Raw genomic sequence first — 19,585 nt, 5'->3', positions numbered from 1 at the left:
GTGCTTCCCGGAAAATTCAGCACAACACCAGAAGCATTGCCGGGTCTGGCTTAAAAAGGAGCCAACTGCCACACATGGATGAGTCAGAGTCAGGAGGCAGCGGGCAGCACTCAACTGGAGGACGAAAGGAGGAAGATTTATTGATTTATTGTGATTGTAATTGTATTTGTGGCTGATTGTTGGAATGAGGTCTGTGGTAGGTGCTTTTATTTCATTCACATATTGTGTGCTGTATTGCTGTATCTGTGGTTTGGCGCTCACTGGCACACCCTTGTGGTTACACACCCTAATTAGAATCCCAAGTTTTTCATCCATCCATCCATCCATCCATTTTCCAACCCGCTGAATCCGAACACAGGGTCACAGGGGTCTGCTGGAGCCAATCCCAGCCAACACAGGGCCAAGGCAGGAACCAATCCTGGGCAGGGTGCCAACCCACCGCAGGACACACACAAACACACCCACACACCAAGCACACACTAGGGCCAATTTAGAATCGCCAATCCACCTAACCTGCATGTCTTTGGACTGTGGGAGGAAACCGGAGCGCCCAGAGGAAACCCCTGCAGACATGGGGAGAACATGCAAACTCCACGCAGGGAGGACCCGGGAAGCGAACCCAGGTCCCCAGGTCTCCCAACTGCGAGGCAGCAGCGCTACCCACTGCTCCACCGTGCCGCCAAGTTTTTCATCATTTGGATATGTATGCATTCCGTATATACTCACGGATAAGTTCTCCCATGGATAAGTCGGGACTTGATTTTACCATATAGTTTCTGGTATTTTATAACGTCGGTCGTATAAGATGAATGTGGAAAACTCACGCTATTGGTCCAAGAGATTATGATATGCTAATGCTTACCTGAGAGAGTAACCACGGAGCACACTGCCTTTTTTTTATTCTATGTATTATACCTACGTGACCACACGGTGATACCTGAACTATTCTGAAGCGATGTTTGCACTGATTTGTGTTTTTTGTATCTCACACCGTCATACTCCTTTATCATAAGAGCATCCCTTATCTACGATGGTGCATTCGATCAGAAGAAAATATGAAGCTGATTTTAAATTAAACATCGTTGAAGTGGATAAAGAAATTGATAACTCTGCTGCTGCAACAAAATTTGATGCGTCTGAGAAACTGATGTGAGATTGGAGGAAGCAAGAAGATGTAAAAAAAATTAAATAAATAAATAAAAGTAAGTGCCACGTTCTTGATCGGGCGCATAAGTCAGGGTCTGATTTTATGATCGATTTTTCAGGGTTTCAAGACCCAACTTTTATGTGAGTAAATACGGTAAATAAGAAGCGTCTTCCTAAAAAAAACATCAAATGATGTCTCGAATTATGGGAGAAGGGCAAATGACTATGTAGAAAGTCTCTTAAGAGAAGAGGTTTGGAATGTTGCTTAGCAGTCTGCACTATAAAAACTATTTATCTCCTTTGAAGTTTTTATATTAATAGTAATAATTCTTTACATTTATATACAGGTATCCCTTGTTTAACGTGGTTTTGTTAAGTGCGGGTTTTGAATAACACTCTTATTTTGAATGCGAAAGCTTCTTGAATACCACGTCTATAAATTTGATTAGCGTGTTTTTTTAAAATTGCGCGAAAATGTGGAAACAAGATGTGCAGTTGTCACCATCCCCCCCTACGTCCAGCTCAGCGGCCATAACGGGCATTCGAACTCTCATGGAGTCATGAAGCCAATTCAGTTGCCAACAGTCACCATAGAGAGTGGACGTTTTTTGTTGCATATTTTCGCCAGTTGTTCACTTTTTTATCCTTTCTTTTAAGCGCTTGCCCTTTCCAAACATGAACAAGCAAAAGCGTGAGTCCTCATTGGAAAGTGAAAAGAAGAGAAGAAAGTTTTTTACTTTAGATGTGAAGCTTGAGATAATTAAAAGATACGATTGTGGTGAAACAAAAGCAAACATGTTTAGTTAGTGTAAGATGTACAGTTTTAGCCTCCAGGCTACAAAAAGGACAGCAGTGCTGGAGAGAGTCCAAAGAAGAGCAACTGGGCTGATTCCAGGGCTACAGGGGATGAGTTATGAGGAAAGATTAAAAGAGCTGAGCCTTTACAGTTTAAGCAAAAGAAGATGAAGAGGTGACCTGACTGAAGTGTTTAAAATTATGAAGGGAATTAATCCAGTGGATCAAGACTGTTATTTTAAAATGAGTTCATCAAGAATACGGGGGCACAGTTTTAAACTTAAGGGTAAATTTCGCACAAACATTGGGAAGTTTTTCTTCACACAGAGAACCACAGACACCTGGGATAAGAGACCAATTAGTGGACTTTAGAGACCTTCAGAACTCAATTTGAAAGAATTAAGTGGATAAGACTGCTAAGCTTTGTTGGGCTGAATGGCCTGTCCTCGTCTAGACTGTTCTAATGTTCTAATTCAGGGTGCTCATAAGAAATGAAATTATTTACTTCATGAGGAAGAAAGTTTGAGTCAAACATTTTAAAGTATGTGCTTCAATTTTAATGTTTTTAAAGTCAAAATATTCTTGATCGTAATAAAATTCTGTCATATTTCACTGTATGATAGTGGCCCATAGGTGCTAGATCCCTAGTAAAGGATCAAAAATGAATAGTATAATCATATTCACTGACACTAAAATAGTGTCAAACAATACTCAGCATGCTTATGTTTGAAATTTGTCATTTTTAAACTTCTGGGAAGTGACTCTAGGGCTAGAACCACTGGTAAAGAATCAAATATCAAACACATTATCATTTATCATCGACAACCTCAATACAGCATAAAATGTCACTCCACGTGCTTACATTACCAGTTCCCAATTTTTCAAAGTTTTGTGAAGAGAAGTGACTTTGAATTGATTATATCCCATTACAGGGTGAACCCCTGGAGACAGCTGATGTGGCATGTATAACATCAAGTCCTTCTTAACATTTTTGCCGAAGGTTTACTGTTTATCATAAAGGTGTCATTTCCTCCACAAAATATGGTCCAAAACTTGCCTACAAGTGAGGGGTTTAGGTCAAAAATAAGAGGGAATCCCAAAAAGCTTAACGTCTTGCATAACTAGACATCAGGACGAGTAGAATGATATATTGTATCATATGTGGAGGTTTTCTCATACCGCCGAAGTGATTTCAAAACATTCAGAATTAATTCCTACACACAATAATAGTTTGCACAAGTATTCAACCCCTTCAGTTCACTTAGTATTTGGCAGCCATAACAGCCTTCCGGTCTCTCTCTGGACTCTGCCATTTCACTTCATTCTACTTTACAAAACTGTTTCAGCTCTTTCAAGTGTCATAGCAATTGTGAGTGAACAGTATTTTCATGTAAAGCCATTAATTCTCAATTGAACTGAGATCAAGACTTAGCAACTCAAAGACTATCACGTCAAGTGTCATAGAAATTGTGAGTAAACAGTATTTTCATGTAAAGCCATTAATTCTCAATTGAACTGAGATCCAGACTTAGCAACTCAAAGACTATCACGTTGCTGACATTCACATTGCTGTTAGGAAGCCATTGTTGTATGTTTGGTTGTTGTTAGGAGCCATAGCAACCCTATGTACAATAGAATGCCCAATAATGCGCCTTACTTACAACTTCTGACAGGCTTGACCCCATTGTTGCAACCATTGTATCAATCCACCTCATACGGAGTCTCCTCTCTTTCGCTGTTCAAGCATGGTGTCCTTTTCTAAGAAGTGATCCCTTCTGACAATGTCCAAAGTACATGAGACTGAGTTTTGCCATCCTCACCTCTAAGGAGCATACCAGTTGTTCTTCCACCAAGACAGACCTGTTTGTTCCCCTGGTGGTCCACGGTGCATTCAATATTCTTCGCCAGCACCACAACTCAAAGGCATCCGTTCTTCAACGGCCTTGCTTTATTCATTGTCCAGCTTTTGCAACCATAAGAAGCAACTGAGAACACCATGGCTTGGATCAAATGCACCTTAGTCCTCATGGGGCCATCTTTGTTTTAAAACACTTCAGAGAGGTCTTTTAACTGCAGACTTTCTCAATGCAATACACCACCTGATTTCTTGACTGCTGCTTCTGTGGGCATTAACTGTCGATCCAAGTAAGATGAAGTCCTTGAAAACTTCAAAAAATGATTTAATAGCTTTGGCTTTATACTTCTGGTTTTTGTGTAGCTGGAAAACAAATCCTCACTTTAGACACAGGTTTGTTGTAGATTGCATCAGGGTTATCATTTTATCCTCCTAGGGCCTGCGGTACAGAAGCCTCCCCACAGCCTGATGCTGCCACCACCATGCTTCACAGTTGGGATGATGTGTTTTTGATAACGCAGTGTAACGTGGTGTTTAGTTGGAAGATCAAAAAGCTCAATTTTAGTCTCATCAAACCACAGACCCTTCTACCTGCTGCCTTCAGTGTCTCCCAAGTGCCTTTTGCCAAGATGTCCTGTGTGTTTTCTCTCTTTGTCAATCTCTCATAAAGCTACGACTGATGAAGCATCCGGGCACAATTGTTGTCTGCTCAGCCACAGCAACTCATTCTCAGTGGTCTCGGTAGCTTTTCTCACTCATTGTTTTCAGTTTTTGTGGACCGGCCCGCTCTAGCAGATTTACAGCTGTGTCATTTTCTTTCCATTTCTTAATGGGTGATTTAACTTGATAATCAGTGACTTGGACATTTTCTTTTCTCCATCTTCTGACTTTTGGCTTTTCACAGAGTTGCTTGAAATATTTTTTGTTATCACTGTGTAAGTTAGCCCACCATACTCAATTTGGCCCTTTCACCAACAGGTGCATTTAGACTACAATTCAAGAGAAACTCCAGTCAGGTGATCTCCATTGAACTAATTCTCTGGCTTCTAAAACTAATTGGCTGCACTGGTGTTGATTTGAAAATGTCATACTATGAGGGATGAATACTTAGAAGGTCAATATTTAGTGTTTATTATGTGTAATTAATTTAGACCACTTTGCAGAGATCGGTTTTCACTTTGACATTAAAGGGGGTTTTTTTTCTGTTAATCGGTGACAAAAACACCAGATTAAATCCACTGTGATAACAATCAAATGTGAAGACTTCAGAGGAGTGAATACTTTTTACTGGCAGTGTACTCTCCCAACAGGTTAGCCGAGATGCGACTAAAATTCCTATACATTTGGACTCTCCAAGAAATGTAAAATATTTAGTAAATACAAGTCAAATCCCGTTATAGAGAATACTGAAGTAATGAAATTTTCAGAATAACGAATACATTTTGTGGGCCTGGACAAGCATTCATACAACATCTTGTTAAATGAATTTTGTTTTAACGAAATTTAAGTTTCAATATAGCAAACATTTTTTCAACCAAAAGTGGCAACCAAAGATTAATAATGTGATGCAAAAGAATACTTAATGCCATGTCTATATTTTCCACACCAAGTCTCGGGAACCCTTCAACAGGCTTTATCAAAGAAGTATCTGCTGTGAAATTCCCGGTCTTGGGCAGTGCCAGCGAGAGTGTAGGCATGACATCATACAGGTACAGATAGCTTAATTCAGAGTCAGCACTCCACCGAACCTCCGCATGAGTAATTGTGTCATGTGTAGATATTCTACTGTTCGAGTTTCATAGCACTTCTCAAAGTTTTCTTTGAGATGAACAAAAAAGTTAAATATGGTGTCATAGTTTATGCTGACAGTAAAATGAATAATCCTAGAAAATGTTGATTCTGGAATGATAAAAAACAATGTTGCAAAAGCATTTGGAATCGAGCCTTCACCTTCATCTAAAGTCTTGTTTTCATTCTGTATTTTCATATGTCTACTTCTATAAAAAAAAAAAAAACGAAATCTAATGTTTCGCATTCATTCTGTATTTTTATACCTGTATTTCAATGAAAAAAAAAACTTGCTTCTAAAGTCTCATTTTCAAATAAAATAGTTTTGCTGTTTAAGAAGCACTGTTTTATATACAGGTATTGTCAAGCTTGGGTCATAGAGTTGCACAAGAGACAGGAAGGGGAGTCCAGGTTTTCAAGGAAAATAAAGGTACATTATTACTGTATAAAGAAGGCAGGTACAGTCTCAAGACTTCATTCAAAATAGAAGCCGCAACAAGGGCAAGCATCCTGCTTTAGCTCTCATCTTCAGATTGGAAATCCACACGCTCTGGAGAGGAGAGATCAGGAGAGTGTAAGGAAGAGTAGAGCCGGTATTGAATGTTGTAAACATTGTGCGACAAACAAGTTACACAGTAAGCCTGATCCTGCAGAGGATAACCAATCACTTTGCCCTTAAGTTTACTGTTTACCAGATGCGGCACAGCAGCACAATAGTATATGTATTTTCCCCATATTCATTATGACAAAATTTCCATCCATCCATCCATCCATTTTCCAACCCGCTGAATCCGAACACAGGGTCACGGGGGTCCGCTGGAGCCAATCCCAGCCAACACAGGGCACAAGGCAGGGAACCAATCCTGGGTAGGGTGCCAACCCACCGCAGGACACAAAATTTCCATTATAACAAAAATGTTTATGGTCCCAGGATTTTCATTATACTAGGATTCTACCTGTATTTAGTAAATGCTTCACAATGACATATTGTCATTTATTTTGACAAAGACGAAGTGAATCAAGTCTTTGTGGAATATACTTAATTTTTGTCAAACAACATGTGAGATCTAAAATTTCAGAGTGTAGAAAATATTAAAAAAAAGTACAAGCAGCAATAATTACTTGAGGACATTACTAATCAGTAATACCCATACTGTCACCTACGACTCATCACAGATAGCAAGACATTTCATTTTTTACCCTAAGTGAGGAAGAAATATTTGCATCTCTCTTAGTACTAAAGAACTGCGTGTATCTTAGAATTAATTGTGCTGTTATTTTAAACTCAACAGCTTTTGCAAATTAATAATGACAGAGTACTGTCTCTCTGCACTCAAGAGGCACAAGAATCTGAATACTTTTGAGGTTGCATAATAAATCCAGAATATAAAAGTAGTGTGAAATGTTTTGAAGTTCTCTTTCATGCAGGATCTTTCAAATCACAGCACTAAAGGGTTTAGGTAGACAGCCATTCATTTTCATTTAAATTGTAAGGACTTAAGTCATTCATTCTTTAGAAGTTTACGCAGCAGACCTAAGTCTGTTTCCCAAAGCAATAGTTCTGCCTGGCTATCTCCATGCACTCTTAGGCCAGTTTAGAGAGACAGTCTCCTCCAGCCTGTCTTGGATCTGCTTCTGAGTCTTTTCCCAGGTATATCTCCTAGGCTGGTGTCTCAGTCAAAGACTTTGCTCTGTGGTGTCAGCAGCCAAACACCACGTCTAGGACATGAACCAGACACACTCAGAAGCATCACAATACATACAGCAATGAAAGAATCTCCCAATCTAGGGCAGATGATTGCACCTTCTGGGGTACAACTGCTCCACTTCCGTGTGTACAACGTCAGCAGGTACCCAAAAGTGACCTCCTAAGTAGGTGTCCATATCAATTCAACCAGCTCTCCCTGATCAAGGGGAGCTGAGGTTCTTCATACAAGTTTCTAATGAATTGCCAAGTCTCTTTAATATCTGGTTAAAAGTGAGTATTGCAACTAATGGAATATATTTCAAATCAATTCATAAAAATGCACTTTTATCTCAGTCCATGCCAATGTGTTTAGAAGTGTAGCTATCACATCTTGATTTTACAGTTACAGCTAACAGTTACTTATTTGGCTGACACCTTTATCCATGAGACTATAAATTAGATGCAATTAATTTCATATCTTTTGTTTTTCCAAATGCAGCACAGGCAGGTAAGTGATTTGCTTATGCTCACACCAAGTCAGCAGCGGGATTTGAATCCTCCATATCAGAGTATAAAGTCCAAGCCATAACATAACCACTACACCCACTGCCCCCTGTATTTTGATTATGATAACAGAAGCTCCATGAACTGAAAAATAAAAGCTGATATATCTCTCTATTATAAAAAAAAAAATCCTTGCCTTGAAAGCAAAAGCAAGGCTACGATACGTGATCTTCTCAGAAGACATTTAAAAGACACGCAAGACCAAAGAGACTTGCCACTGTGCGTCTCGCAGGGACTGTAAACATGAGACATTGTGCCAAGAGATTGATCCAGGACCGTCTCGCGATGACATAGAACATGAGATTCTTGCAAGACATGCCCTACTTACAATCTATCAAATAAGACAATGGGGCAGCAAAACATTCAGTCTTGTGAAGGATTTAAGCACATACAGATTCGGGGTCTCAGCATATATAAAGCGTATAAGAAGAATACGTTATAAATGAAATGACCACGAATAAGCGAAGAAGAATGCAGCGCGGAGGAAAGAGACTCAAAAGCGTTGGAAAGAAAAAAGAATCTAGGTGCAAATTCAGAAAATAAGGCAAGTAATTATCAGCCCATAACAAGTGGAACTGAAACAAAGCACGTCCAATCGGGCTCAGAATTAAAAGACAGAATAAAATACAAAGTAGAACTTCATAAACACGTTCACAAATGTTGGCGCCATACACATGCAGAGCAGGTTATGAAAGAAGTGCAATTCGAAAGGCTCCAAAAAAAAACAAAAACATATGCGCGATTCAAATGTGGAGAAAGTTAAAGAATATGAAAGTAGGAAAATTTGAAAGTATAAAAAAAGAAAGTAAAGATCGCAGTAGCGCAAACAAACAGAAATTAATACTCAAAATTGGAAAATAATCACCACGGACCAGATGTCATTGAAAAAAAACCAGGACAAAGTGAGGTCAGAAATAAAAGACAGAGTAAAGTAAAACGTCATAAAGAGGTTACAAAACAAAAGGGCCAAACATATGCAGAGCTGGTTAGAGATAATTCAGGATAGGTTTCTCTGTTTGGAATTTCAGCACAGACACAGCGATCTTCATCATCACCAGTTAATAATTTTTTTTGCAAAGTAAACAATAAATGCATGTGAGGTAAAACACGTTTTTGAAATTCTCTGACTTAAACTTCAACGCCTTACAATATTTACATACTTCTGACATATCACCTGTGTCCATATATTCGATCTCTATTCGCATTTTAGTTATTTCTCTGAGTAATAATTTCTCTTTTTTTTTGCGTTAATGCGATGTTTATATTTTTTTTTCGACACTGTCGTTTTTTTCTGCTTTCATATTCTGTATCTTGCTCTGCATGTGTTTCGTGCCTACGTTTTTTTGGGGTCTTTTGAATTCCAGTTTTCATTATCTCTAACCTGACAAAGTCATTAAACACATGTCTCACTGACCTCATTTAATAGATTCAGCATATGTGGACTCGAAAGATTCCAAATATTGTTTTTACAGAAGTTCTGAAATAAATAGTGAAACTAATGAAATAGCAATGATTCAAAGAAAAAAAAATCTTAAAAAGTGTGTCTGGAAAACCAAACACGGGGGTTGGCAAGCGAAGCGAGCAGGGGGCAAAGCCCCCAAGTATTTAATATTTTCAAATATGCACTGCTTTGAAGAACCAATTTTTATACTTCAAAAATGAACATTCTTTTAAACACTAAGAAACAATGAACATTTATCACAGCTCTTCAGCCTACATGAAGGTTTTGCACAGGGATATTCCCAGAGAAATGTCACAATGCACCTTAAAGGAATACTCCGTCCAAAAATGACAGAATCGTGAGGCCATGCTTTTGAATTGAAAACCTGCCTCTCACCCTCACTCACTGGTTAAGAGTCCTGTCTTCAATTCAAAAGCACAATCCCACGTGGATGCATTTCATACTCTAACTCTGTACTGTTGTTTCTGGAAATTTTTTATATTTTAGAAAGCTACATGCGTTTGACAGCATATGACCAGATAATGGACATGTGGATTATGTGACACAAGTGACATGACATTTTTTTTTATGTATGGGTTTGACATTGCTTGTTATTGTTCAGTGTTGGTCGCCATAGACCACCACAGACTCCCACTCTATCATACACTTTTTTTATTCCCGTTCTCCATGAAAACATGAGATTAAAAGGTTTGTCTGGCCATCACTACAAACACATGGGGTAACATATACAGTGCATCCGGAAAGTATTCACAGCACATTACTTTTTCCACATTTTGTTATGTTACAGCCTTATTCCAAAATGGATTAAATTCATTTTTTTCCTCAGAATTCTACACACAACACCCCATAATGACAATGTGAAAAAAGCTTACTTGAGATTTTTGCAAATTTATTAAAAATAAAAAAACTGAGAAATCCCATGTACACAAGTATTCACAGCCTTTGCTCAATACTTTGTCGATGCACCTTTGGCAGCAATTCCAGCCTCAAGTCTTGTTGAATATGATGCCACAAGCTTGGCACACTTATCCTTGGCCAGTTTCGCCCATTCCTCTTTGCAGCACCTCTCAAGCTCCATCAGGCTGGATGGGAAGCGTCGGTGCACAGCCATTTTAAGATCTCTCCAGAGATGTTCAATCGGATTCAAGTCTGGGCTCTGGCTGGGCCACTCAAGGACATTCACAGAGTTGTCCTGAAGCCACTCCTTTGATATCTTGGCTGTGTGCTTGGGTCGTTGTCCTGCTGAAAGATGAACCGTCGCCCCAGTCTGAGGTCAAGAGCGCTCTGGAGCAGGTTTTCATCCAGGATGTCTCTGTATATTGCTGCAGTCATCTTTCCCTTTATCCTGACTAGTCTCCCAGTTCCTGCCACTGAAAAACATTCCCACAGCATGATGCTGCCACCACCATGCTTCACTGTAGGGATGGTATTGGCCTGGTGATGAGCGGTGCCTGGTTTCCTCCAAAAGTGACGCCTGGTATTCACACCAAAGAGTTCAATCTTTGTCACATCAGACCAGAGAATTTTCTTTCTCATGGTCTGAGAGTCCTTCAGGTGCCTTTTGGCAAACTCCAGGCGGGCTGCCATGTGCCTTTTACTAAGGAGTGGCTTCCATCTGACCACTCCACCATACAGGCCTGATCGGTGGATTGCTGCAGAGATGGTTGTCCTTCTGGAAGGTTCTCCTCTCTCCACAGAGGACCTCTGGAGCTCTGACAGAGTGACCATCGGGTTCTTGGTCACCTCCCTGACTAAGGCCCTTCTCCTCCGATCGCTCAGTTTAGATGGCCGGCCAGCTCTAAGAAGAGTCCTGGTGGTTTCGAACTTCTTCCACTTACGGATGATGGAGGCCACTGTGCTCATTGGGACCTTCAAAGCAGCAGAAATTTTTCTGTAACCTTCCCCAGATTTGTGCCTCGAGACAATCCTGTCTCAGAGGTCTACAGACAATTCCTTTGACTTCATGCTTGGTTTGTGCTCTGACATGAACTGTCAACTGTGGGACCTTATATAGACAGGTGTGTGCCTTTCCAAATCATGTCCAGTCAACTGAATTTACCACAGGTGGACTCCAGTGAAGCTGCAGAAACATCTCAAGGATGATCAAGGGAAACAGGATGCACCTGAGCTCAATTTTGAGCTTCATGGCAAAGGCTATGAATACTTATGTACATGTGCTTTCTCAATTTGTTTATTTTTAATAAATTTGCAAAAATCTCAAGTAAACTTTTTTCACGTTGTCATTATGGGGTGTTGTGTGTAGAATTCTGAGGAAAAAAATGAATTTAATGCACTTTGGAATAACATAACAAAATGTGGAAAAAGTGATGTGCTGTGAATACTTTCCGGATGCACTTTAAATATTAAAAAAAAAAAAAAAGCAGTCGGTTGTAGTTCTTTAATTAATAAAATGTCTAAAAAAGTTTGTTACTCTCAATTCATATCAAAGCCATGTTAGATCGATAAAAGTATCTCAATTTTATTATATTTAACCAATATTACAAAATTTATACACATATGAACCCTGGTCTTACTGAATGATGGATTTGTCCTGTCCATAATTACAAATGCAAAAGGTCCATTGAAATACATTAATAGTAAACAGCACATAACATCCAAACATTAATCAGAATTTAAAAAATTCATTCCACTAATCAGAATCTTCTGTTTAAATATCTCAGAAAAAGGCAGTGGTTGAGAGAAATGCCTAATTTTTATTCCAGTTAAATAGTTTTTCAATATTCTGCAGATTCTTAATGATGCCATCATAACAACACACAAGAGCACCCCATATTAATTTTTACAACACATAATAACAAAAATATGCTTTCAGAAAGATTTGTAAATGTATTAAAAATAAATTACAAAGTGAAACCTCTTAATAATGTCTGTGGCATTCTCATGTGTTTAGAACTTGACTGAAGTCTACCTGTGGCAATCTGAATTGACTTAACATTGTTTAGACCGACATGTATACCTGTGTACAGAAGGTCCCACAATTCACACTGCATGTCAGGACAAAAAACAAGCCATGAAATCTAAGGAACTCTCTGAAGACCTTGGTGATCAAATAGTGATTGATTCTGATGTCTGTTTATCCATCCATCAGTTCAGATGGATATAACAGAACAGGGATTGCGTGATTTCTACATAACGGTCCCTGTAATGTAGGCTTCAATTCAGTACATAACTCTAGAACAGGGGTCCTCAATCACAGTCCTGGGGCAAAATCTAATCTGTCCTTCTTATGCTTCCAATCCTTGAGGTAAACTTTATGTCTTTACTTTTGTGAAGCTTTCTCTTGATTGTGGATTTTAGCAATGATAGGTGAACCTCCCAGAGAGTGTTTTTGATTTGGCTTAATGTTGTGAAGGCGTTGTTCTTCACCAAGGACAGAATTCTGTGTTCATCCAGCACAGTTGTCTTCGGTGGTTTTCCAGACCTTCTAGTGTTGCTGAGTTCACCAATGCATTTCATCTTTTGAAGAATGTACCAAATGGTTGATTTGACCACTCTTGGTGTTTCTCTTAGCTCTCTAAAGGGTTTGTTTTGTTTTCTCTGCCTAATGATGGTCTGTTTTTACATCCATGGACAGCTCTTTGGACCTCATATTGACAGTTCATAGTGACAGCTTCCAAATGCAAATTCCACACTTGGAATCAACTCCAGACCTTCTATCTGCTTAATAGTGACTAAATAATGAGGGACCTACTCCCACCTGGCTATGGGACAGCCTGTCAGTCAATTATCCAAATACTTCGGAGCCCTGTAAAAGGGGTGGCTATGCAGAAAAATGGCTATCATTCCTACATGTCTCATACGATATTTTTGATAAACCCCTTGAATTAAAGCTGAAAGTCTACACTTCAATGACATAATGATGGCTTTATTTCAAATCCATTGTGGCAGCTTACAGAGCCAAAATTATGAAAATTGTGTCACTGGCAAGCAAGCAAATGGCTGCAGGCATGAACAACTCATCACAGAGTGAACACACACACATACATTATATATATGGGGGTAATTTAGCACCACCAGTTCACCTAACCTGCATGTCCTTAGACTGCAGAAGAAAACCAGGGCAAACCCACGCAGATCCATGTGCTGCCTACATACAGGAAGCACCTGGGACATGACCCCAACTTCTTACTATGAGGCTGGAGTGCTATAACTACGCCACTGTATGCCTAATTCATTGACAAACATATTTACATTAACTGTGACTTTAAACAAAAATGTAGGGAAAAATCTCCTTTGAAACTTATTTTAGTAATATAGTGCATCAGTTGGCATCCCCCTGTCCACACCTTAAACTTCGCAGTTCACATTCATCGAAATTTTGTTTTCGTTTTTCTTCCTTGTTTTGAAACTAAAGACGTAACTCAGGAACGCTGCCAAATTTACATTGTGATTGTGTCATAAATATTCAAAAAAAGGCAATTGTTAAGCCATACATGGTTACTGGTGGTGGGGGGGTGTGATACGGAGTGGCTAAAAGCAGGTGTACGAATGCACAGTTTTAAGTTGATTTGATATTTATAGACGAACTTGTCATAGCATGTGGAGCACATATTTTTCAAATTTTATTTTTTTTGTGGGTACGCCATTTATGTTTTTTTAAGTACTTGCATTAGCAAAATTTTAGTAATTATTCTAATCAAGGTTTGATACATGAGGCCCCTAATGTTTAACGCTTGAAAAATAATGTTGCCTAATATTAAAATAAGAATTTTCAATCTTTTATGTTTTATCTTGTCATATGACTAACAAAACCACTTCTGAAAAATGCTGAAAACAAAAAATGAAGTGAAAATGACTTACTGAAACCTGTGTTTTTTTTCCAGTATTAAATATGACAAGACTAGTGTTCAGATCACAGTTTCATTTTTCAGTTTAAAATAAATGTATATTTTTACAAGAGACAGTCACTAGGAAAGTAGTATTTAAGTAGTAATAATGGATAAGAACTCTAAAACGTTCATTAAAAATGGGTTATTAGTGATTTAGTTTACCTAGATGATTAGAATGCGGCCTATAAATTTGGGCAATAAGCACTTTCTCACCATTTCAGAGCCAAAAACACAGTTCAATATTTACTGCTTGGAGGCACGATGGCACAGTGGTTAGCAATGCTGCCCCATGGCTCCAGTCACCAGTGTTTGAATCCCACACTATTTTCCTGTCTATGTACTCCCGATATACTGTATATGTAGGCTGCAATTTATTTACTCGCTATTTCATCCTGTATATGAAGAATTGTGTTTTATGTTAGCTGGCAATTGTAATTTAGCTCAGTGTGGCTGTGTGTTTGTGGACCCTCTGATGGACTGGCACCTTGGGGTTAAAGCTACCAGGATAAACTTTGCTGCTTGACCCCAAACTGGATTAAGTGAGTTAAGAATGTTATTATTTTTTTTTTTTTTTAAAGATTTTTACTTCTTGCAATTAAAGATTATTGGTGACTGTGAAATGTAGTACAAATGTTCTGGAAAATACATCCAAAAATGGGAGAAGCACTTTTATTTAATACATTTTACCTCTTCTTTTAATTCAGAAACTGCATTACATTTAAAAGCTACTTTTCAGATTAATGCCGCAACAAACTCATTAGGATGGTCTTAAAAATGATTTCTTGTGTCTAATTATCTGGAAGGGCTCATTTAAAATTTCAGTCTCTTAATACATTTATACACAAACATGAAAAATGATCCCAAATGCAATAAGCATTCAGGTAGCTACAAAAAAGGCTGTACCTTAACGAAGTCAAAGTATTCAGGATTTGTTTTCTCTCCACCAAGCCTCACAGGGATAAGAATAATTACAGCACTTCTATAGGTTCTGGTTGAAGTTCTTGGCCCTGACCCCTTAGCAGATTTCCTGTGGCTATCAATAACGTCACCACTGTAAACTAGAAACAACACATTATTGAAAAACATTGGTTTAAGGATCATTTATCACTCTGAAAATACATGTTCAACTTTGCATAACCCTAGAATGAAATTGCTTTTCTCTCTAAATCAAAACATGTTTGTGAAGGTTATCATATTTACTCAACTGTTAGAATATTAAACACAAAACAATCCATTCATATTTGTGCCATAGCCATTTAGAATGACTTGGTTTATAGAGAACTGTTGTATAAGGTATGGCAAAAACCATAATGTACAGCATTATTTGCAGCATCCAAAATCTGTGAAAAGTCAACTGAACGTTGCGTTACATATGTAATTGTACAGGAGAGGTCAAGCTCGGCACTGTGCCCAGAAATACTTCTTCCAAAGAGACTCATTTTTCATACCTGTGCAGTCTTGAGCAACATAAACTGTTATGCCTTGCAGTTCAGGGTCTGTTGATTCCTCAACAGCTTTCCTAAGAGAAATAGATGCAGAGATTCAAATTTCTTAAACTGTGACTTTACCAATTCAGCAGCTCTCATTTTCTAACCTAAACCATGACCAAGTATTTACTTCAACGTATCTGGGTCCTGGTAACACCTTCCCACACAATATTCATAAGAAATCTGACAAAAGATAGGAGACCAAGGAGTCCATCAAGTTCATTTATTTAATTAACAGTTAAGCTGATCCAATATATAATCCAGATGTAATACTTCTTAAAGGTTGTCATAGCTTGTGCTTCAACTCCAAGACTCCTTAGTTTGTTCCAGATGCCCACCAACTCTTTTCTCAAAGAAGTGCTTCCTGGCTTCAGTTGTAAAGAAGCCATGCCACCTGTACTTCAGAATACATAATTCACCTAAACTTAAGCATGTTTGGGCTCTGCCAATACTTGGGTGAAAAACCACTTAGGAAAAGCTTGGGTTGCTACTGAAAGAGGTTTTGGTAAGGCCATTAGGGGGTACTTACCCCTTGTGGTCTGTGTGTGGATCCTAAAAGTCCAATGCAATGACAGAGAAAATTGTTGCCTTCCTTTGGATGAGGCATAAAACCAAGGTCCTGATACTCTGTTTTAAGGATCTTGGTGTAACTTTGAAAAAGAGAAAGGGTTTTCCAATGTCCTGGCTAAACTGTTCACCACGGCTTTGTCCATTCTGGGCCTCTAAATCAATCTCTGTCTCTAATTGGCTGATTACTTGTCTCATCCCTTCACTGCCTAATGTGAATTTCCGCTTGGGATTAATAAAGTATCTATCTATCTATCTATCTAATTGCAAATGTGTAGCGAGTATACTGATGCAAGAATGGCTGCTGTTGCATCATTTATAAAACAGGAGATGTTAGTGAATAAATCTGGAGTATGTACATGTTAAGACATACCAGGAAGTCTGTAATGATCAAATAATTTCTTGCAAAGCCCACATGGAAATCTCTGCTCCCCTCTTTTTACGTGGTGACTTTCAAGAAATTCTCTCTTTAAAAAATCACCTTCCCAAAGATTTCGTCAGCAGCACACACAACTCTATAGCCAATTCCTGTCTTCATTAGAGACTGTCACACCAAACTGTAACGGGGTAGTTGAGAACATTTTAAATAATGGATCTTTACACAGAAAATTGTTACTGCTTACTGTGACACTGTACATTTCTTAACCATCTTAGCAAAAACAGCCTCTGGTTAGTGTTTGCTGGACTGACGACTAAAATATGGCAAATGCAGTGAAAGCATATCTGAAAGGAACAGGAGCAACTCAGATACAGTTTGTGTAATAGACCTGGAAATGGCAGCAAGGAAAATTACCTTTTAAAAAGTACTCATGGTCACAGTTTCATGTCTCCCAGTGGAAGCAGGGATGACAGATTAGTTTGGTTTGGTTGGTTTTGAATAGATTGTTTTTTCCCCAGTTTTAACTTTAAAGCATTACTTTACACATTCCCTGTTTTTAGGGACAGGATTTTACAAGAAAGAATAAGCTTTCCCTCGTTTTACTTGTTTAGATTTGTCAAAATACTACATTTTGTTAGAATTCAATTAAAACAATTTGGCTGGAATGAAAGGAGGCATCACTGCAGATCTCAAGACAGGAAGTAAGCTAACTGGTTTAGTGGAATTGAAGGGAGCAGCATTCTTTTATGGTTAACAAACAAATCATTCTGAAAACCGCTAAGCCTAAAACACATCAGTGTGAATCAAGAGGCTGGAGAAGTGGGACAACTTGTAGAGATGGACAGTTAGAGAAGTGTTGCAGGAGAGGTCAAGGCCCAACCTAAGACTGGAGTGCCAAGCGAGCAAGAGAATATTTATTTACTTTTACAAAGGTGCTGGCAAAATACACATCCATTCTGACCTGTAATCTTGCATATGATAATAATGTGTCACTTTTTAACACATGTAGATAAAATGAGCAGAGAGTAAATAGGATATACAGAATGTTCTGGCAAATCACAGACAGACAGACAGATGTGTGATAGATAGATTGATAGATAGATGTGAAATGCACTATAGATAGATAGATAGATAGATAGATAGATAGATAGATAGATAGATAGATAGATAGATAGATAGGAAATTATCTATCTATCTATCTATCTATCTATCTATCTATCTATCTATCTATCTATCTATTATATCGTGTTTTTCTGTCTATTTATCTATCTGTCTGATAGATAACTGCATGACTAGGTAACTAATCTATTTATCATTATTCATGCAAAGCCTTCTTAATAGGTGTAGGGGAATGTGATTTTATTATTTCATGTATTTTAAAGTGTTAGAATGCATTATGTCATGAAATACTGTCTATGTTAAAACTGAAAGTTCTTTTTGTTTTACATTAACTTTGATCCTTGTAAAAGCAGCTCATCTAACCACATAAAATGGGAAATTTTTAGAAGACAGATTAAGCTAGCAAAAATTATACTTACCGCTGCAAAAGGGCAGTCTGGCAAGATGAATGGTCAAAAGTTTATGTTTTTTCCTGGACTTTCCACATGTGTAAATGTGAAGCCATCCAACCTTTGATCTTCTTCGTGCATGAAGACTTTATAAGCAAGTCTGTCAAAATCGTATTGGACAGAGATGGCCCGGACATGTTTTAAAAAGACAGCAGCTTGACGTAAAACCAAGGAAGGAGGAGAACCAGAAAAAACACAGCCACCAAGAAGGCTCCTAGCATTAGGCGCAGAATTGTAAAAGACAACGCCATACACATTGGGTGTGGAACCCAAATATATCCATGTTGTATTGATTTGCCATACTCATTTGCTTTTCTCTGCGGTGGGTTGGCACCCTGCCCAGGATTGGTTCTTGCCTTGTGCCCTGTGTTGGCTGGGATTGGCTCCAGCAGACCCCCGTGACCCTGTGTTAAGATTCAGCAGGTTGGAAAATGTATGGATGGATGGATTTGCTTTTCTTCTGCTTGTGGCATATTAAGAATATTTTCGACTGAAGGACTGAATAAAACTTTACTAACCACTCCCCTTCCTTGCATTTAGTATTTGCATTATCTTGCCAGCTGTGCTATAAATGAAACAAAAGAAGGTGTCCTCTAATAGAGAAGTGAAGCACAGAAGCAGTTAGATCTGGGTACAGTCAGATCTGTAGTCCCTGATGCAGGTGCCGTCTCGTTCCAGGTCAGGTGAGAGTAAAGTTAAGACAACAAGTGTTTGGGTGGAGGACATAGCTGTGTATGGGTCTATGTAATAGACAATGTGGACACAGGAATAAAAGAATCTGTGTTTTAGGATAGTTTAAAACCAAAACACTTCCAAGATAGAACATTAAACTATTGAACTGTACATTAAATGTATACGTGTTAAAAATTACATCTCATTTTCTATTATTACATATTGCATTAATTGATATTCATGTTATTTTTAAGGACGAAAAAAATTAATTTTACTTTTTTTTGTTTTTTTTAAAAAACGTCTTACATTTACACGCATTCACTTAGAAACTTGAAGACACTTTTTCTCGAAGTAACTTACAAAAATGTTCAAACATAATCAAGTGACAGCAGCCTGCTGACTGTTTTGAAACTTAAAATTTTTGATCATAAATGAGATTTAAAATCAATTGTAGATTATTTACTTTCTATAGGCTCGTTTTGTGTCCGTTAATGAAGTGCTTTCCACAAACAGTGTGCATTCCTGGTAAGCACTAAGTATGGTTTCCTGATACAAACATCAGTCTCATGTCATCTGAATACTGAAACGCCCCCTGGTGGTGAAAACATTTGATGTGTACAGTATTATCAAAAAAAATCGTCAGTACAGCCACAGATTAACTGTCCAGATGATGACTATATCCAAATGTGCAAGTGGATTCTACTGTATTATCTGTAAAACTTACATATTTCAGATTTGTAGAAAGTAGGTGTCATGAGCAGTAAA

General features: G+C 38.2%; 1 protein-coding gene across 5 annotated transcripts in view; it reads right to left on the bottom strand.

Annotated features, from left to right (window-relative positions):
• The window catches only part of atg4c (autophagy related 4C, cysteine peptidase), a 117,458-nt gene that overhangs the window by 9,202 nt on the left and 88,671 nt on the right, over positions 1–19,585 (bottom strand). For all 5 annotated transcript variants that reach the window (XM_028810936.2, XM_028810935.2, XM_051932738.1 and 2 more), the window contains 2 exons: positions 15,596–15,666; positions 15,051–15,205 (listed from right to left, as the gene is read on the bottom strand). In XM_028810936.2, the coding sequence (XP_028666769.1) occupies positions 15,051–15,205; positions 15,596–15,666 (226 nt within the window). The remainder of the gene's footprint in view (positions 1–15,050; positions 15,206–15,595; positions 15,667–19,585) is intronic.

The sequence above is a fragment of the Erpetoichthys calabaricus genome, chromosome 10, assembly GCF_900747795.2.
Source record: "Erpetoichthys calabaricus chromosome 10, fErpCal1.3, whole genome shotgun sequence".
Taxonomy (NCBI): Eukaryota; Metazoa; Chordata; class Cladistia; order Polypteriformes; family Polypteridae; genus Erpetoichthys; species Erpetoichthys calabaricus.
Note: the sequence above shows the minus strand (reverse complement) of the source record. Positions and strands in the feature narration are given on the sequence as shown.